We start from the raw sequence: 4,168 nt of genomic DNA, 5'->3' as shown, positions 1-4,168 counted from the left end.
CCCCCCCCAGACCCCCGCTCACAGCCTTCCTCCCTTGTCCCTGCAGCCTCCTCAGTCTCCTCTGGCATCACACCTTGGCCGTGCTGTCGGCAGCCACGGGGCAGCAGATCCCCTCGGCCCAGTGCTACAAGAAGCTGCACTGTGCCCTGAAGGTACCAAGGGGGGGAACCAGGAAGTCCCTGGCAGGGACGGGTGTTTGATTGCCGGCTAACAGCATCCTTCTCCACAGAGCCTGGAGCTGTGCTTCCACGCTGAGGGCTGTGGGCTGCCGCTGGAGACCCTCCACACTGCAGCATTCATGGCACAGGGTGCTGGGGATGTGGGGGTCCCCAGAGTTTCCTTTGGGTGCTTTCTAGGGAGGGTGTCCCCAGGCTGCAGACCTGTCCATGTGCTTCACCATCACTTCTCGTCCTCTCTGCAGTCGCTGGAGGCCCACCTGGCCCTCTGCTCTGCCACCAGCCGCAAACTCATCCAGAAATACTTCAGCAACAGGATCCAGCAGCAGGTAGGAGTCAGGATGATGCCCCAAGCCCCTTCCCACACCCTACCCTTGCACACGAGAGGCTGCCCGGCACAGCCCGCCTGCGGGAAAGTGGGGCTTCCCCACCACCCTCCCAGTCCTGGGGCTGTTGGGGCTGGTTTTGCAGTGGTGGGCAGGAGGGGGTTCAATTGCATCCCAGAGGATGTCCATCACCCTCCGGTACCCCAAAATGCCTGCTCAGCCTCCACCAGACCCCGGGCATCCCCTCCATGAGTGTGCCGAAAGGCAGCACCCTTATTCTTGTACCCCACCGCTCAGCTGGACACCAGCTCGGAGAAGTATGGGGCCGTGACAATCAAAGCGCTGTACCGCCCTTCGGAGCAGAAACTCCGCGTGGAAGTGCTCAATGCTGTCAACCTCATCCCACTGGACTCCAACGGTGGGTGTGGGGAGCCCCACCACCCCGGGACCCCCTGTCCTCAGTCCCCGATATGCCCCTGGGTTGGAGAGATGCCAGCAGTGCTTGGAGTAATGGGACTCTGTCTTGATTTGCTTTTGCATCCGAGGAGGTGGATTTGGGGAAGAAGGGGGATTATTGCACTAGTCTGGGGTTGTCCAGCGGGATGCGGCAGGCAGGACCAGGCAGGACACCATGCCCACATCCCCCTGCCTTCACTTTGCAGCACAAGCCAGCAGCCAGGGCAGGCGGATATTTTCCACCGTGCAAATCACATCTCAGACAGAAAAATATGCCGGGGTGACAAGGGACAGCCTCTCGGGTTGGCTGTCATTTGGGGAGGTCTCCAGGAGAGGTCACTCCTATTGCAGTCACCCGTGGCCGATCCCTGTGTGGGCAGGGTTGGGGATGTTCCCACACCCTCCCAGGAGCGTGGGCTGGGCTGGGGGGTGACGGTGAGGGTGCCCTGACCCCCCAGCCACCCCAGCGTGTCCAGCCACCCCGGCTGGGCTTGGCCAGCCATGCCAGGGCAGAAGGGGCAGTGGGAGGGGGCTGACGTCTGCACCCCACCAGGCTCGAGCGACCCCTTCGTCCAGCTCACCCTGGAGCCCCGGCATGAGTTCCCCGAGGTGGTGGCCCGGACCACCCAGTGCAAGAGGAACGAGCTGCACCCCCTCTTCGACGAAGCCTTCGACTTGTACGTAGGGGCTGACACCCACCGGGCCCCCCCAATTCCCGCAGCCCCCCATGCTTCAACCAAGCCCCTGCTATGGGGCTGCTGCTCCGGGAACTGGGTCCTGCCTTGGGATTTCACCCCCTGCACCCCACTGGGGGCTCATCTGTGGGGTCCCACGGTGGGAGCTGGGGTAGGGGCACCCCAAACACCTGGGTCCTGCAGGCTGGTGTGGGGCTGTGCTGGAGCCCTGTGCTTTGAAGGGGTGCAGTGCAGCGGGGGGGCTTGGCTTCCCATGGAGCATCACCCTGGGGAAGCCTGTTTGGACCCTGGAGGGAAGGTTGAATTTTGGGACGGAGCGGATGGGATGTGACAGTCCCTCACATCCCATTCCCCCTGCAGCTTGATCCCCCCTGAGAAGTGCCGGCAGGAGGGGGCCTGCCTGCTGCTGACCGTGTTCGATTACGACACACTGGGGGCCAACGACCTGGAGGGCGAAGCCTTCTTCCCCCTCTGCCACCTGCCCGGACTCGACACCGATGAGGACCAGGCTGACACGGGACGGGTACCCCAGACCCGCCTCCCCCTCACCCACCCCAAACCCACCGGTACGTGCGTGGTGCAGCAGCCAGGCTAAGCCCCGCTGAGCCCCTGCGGCATCAGGAGGGGGCTGCAGCAAGCATCTCCCACCATCTCTCCCCTCCTCTCTGGCAGGAGGTGAGATCCTCCGGCTGCTGGAGTCCAGGAAGGGGGACAAAGAGGCTCAGGCCTTCGTTAAGCTCCGCAAGCAACGAGCCAAGCAGTCCAAGGAGATGGAGTGAGGGAGGCGGAGGAAGAGGGTCCCGAAACAAGGGGGTCTGGCCAGTGGGACCCCGGGAGTTTTGCCAGTGCTGGAGCCGGAGCCGTCCTCAGGGGCCACAGGTACGGAGGGGGTGCCTGTGCCCCCCCCCACCTCCCAGCACCCATCTCACCCCCACCTTCGGGTAGCAATGCTCCCGTGAGGCTGGGGAGGCTGGGCACACGGTATTTCGGGGGATTTCTTTGCCTGTCTGGACTAGCAACACTACACGGGGGATGTGAAAATGTGTGGCTGTCCCTGCCCGTCCCCATTAGCTTTTCAGTCACTGCCAGTGCCGCATCGCCTGGCTGTGTCGCCAACCCTCCTGTCCGCGACACTGCGTCAGGGCAATGCAAACGCACCGTCACTTCCTCGGGGTGGGGACAACCTGTGGCCAAACCTGCCTTTTTTTTTTTTTTTTTTTTAAATCTTTTTTTCTTGTGGATCAGCCTCTTATTTTAAATTAAAAGCAACATGATGCGTCGGCTGAGTCTGTGCAGAGGGTGCTTTGGGGCAATGGCCCTGAGCCAGCAGCAGTGCAGCGGGGTGGGACAAGGCATTTGGGGTACGGTGAGGGCTGCCCCTCTCACTAGGGTTAAGCCGGGAAGGGGCAGCTGGCTGCAGGATTTCAATGGGAGGAGATGGCACATGAGCGATTTTGTCCAATTTTCCCATTGGAAGCAGGATGGGGAGCTGGGATGGCACTGAGGCCTGCACCGCTGGCGAGGAGCTGTGCCGGCACCGGGAGGCAGCCGGGTCCCTCGCCCAGGGACCGGCAGCACTGGCTCGGCAGTGGCTGGCACCGGCAGCTGCTTTTCCCTCCTCTCCCAGCCTTGGCTGGTCCCTGCAGGCAGCCGAGGCTTTGGCGAGAGCTCGGCCGTGCTGAATCGGACGGGATGTTTTCCTCTGCAGGGAGTCAGCTAGCGTTGTTTTGAGTTACGGGCCATCGCAAAATATCACTTACGCCGAGGTACAAATCAAACGGCTGCGAAAGCTGCCACCGCCCAGCGGTGCTGGGGGCAGGCAGGGCTGAACACGCAGCACGGCCGGTGGCCATCAACCTGCCGAAGGAGCCAGTGGAGCTGGGGTTTGGCCTGTGAAAGAGGCTGACGAGACACGTAAAGCCCAGGTCTGGCTCAGGTACGGCAAAAGGCTTTTAGGACGGGCAGTGCGTGGTGGTTTGGTGATGGGAAGGAAAAAAAAAAAGGTTCCCAGGCAGATGTGCGTGTCCTCGGGGCTGCGCGGTGCTGGGTGAGAAAGGACGGGAGCAGGAGCCATCCCTGCCCAGCCTGCCACTGCTGGCTCCGGGCCTGGCACTTCACTGTGCAGCCTGTCAGGCTTTGTGGTTTTGGGGTGTTTTGGTTTTCTTGCTGGGTTTTGGTTTTTCCTTTTTTAAAATGTGCATAGTTCGTGTGTGCGTGTTTTGTATTTTACCGCTGATCGTATTGACCTCAGGAAGTTTGCTGGAGCTGAGGGAGCCTGGGAGCTTGCTGGAGCCTGGGCAGCAATGAAGAGCATTGCAGCCCCGTCAGCCAAACCACGCAGCAGTTCGGGGTGCCAAGAGCCCAGATGCAGCGGACAGGCCCCCGGCATTGCCCCCAGCCTGTGCCACGGACCTGCATCCCTCTGCTATAGCACACGGGACAGCGGTGGGAAGCAGCTCTGCAGGGTGCATTGCACGTGGGGTGGCCCAGGTGTACCAGCTAAAATGCCCAGCAG

General features: G+C 61.9%; 1 protein-coding gene across 1 annotated transcript in view; it reads left to right on the top strand.

The window, feature by feature from the left end:
- The window catches only part of UNC13D (unc-13 homolog D), a 16,047-nt gene extending 13,615 nt beyond the window's left edge, over positions 1-2,432 (top strand). The window contains exons 26-32 of the mRNA XM_019472106.1: positions 47-152; positions 230-301; positions 422-505; positions 800-920; positions 1,512-1,635; positions 2,014-2,219; positions 2,329-2,432. Coding sequence (XP_019327651.1) covers positions 47-152; positions 230-301; positions 422-505; positions 800-920; positions 1,512-1,635; positions 2,014-2,219; positions 2,329-2,432 — 817 coding nt within the window. The remainder of the gene's footprint in view (positions 1-46; positions 153-229; positions 302-421; positions 506-799; positions 921-1,511; positions 1,636-2,013; positions 2,220-2,328) is intronic.
- Positions 2,433-4,168: the final 1,736 nt, after the last annotated feature.

Source organism: Aptenodytes forsteri, unplaced genomic scaffold, assembly GCF_000699145.1.
Source record: "Aptenodytes forsteri isolate BGI_AS27 unplaced genomic scaffold, ASM69914v1 Scaffold243, whole genome shotgun sequence".
Lineage (NCBI taxonomy): Eukaryota > Metazoa > Chordata > Aves > Sphenisciformes > Spheniscidae > Aptenodytes > Aptenodytes forsteri.
This window is presented reverse-complemented; position numbering and strand designations above follow the sequence as displayed.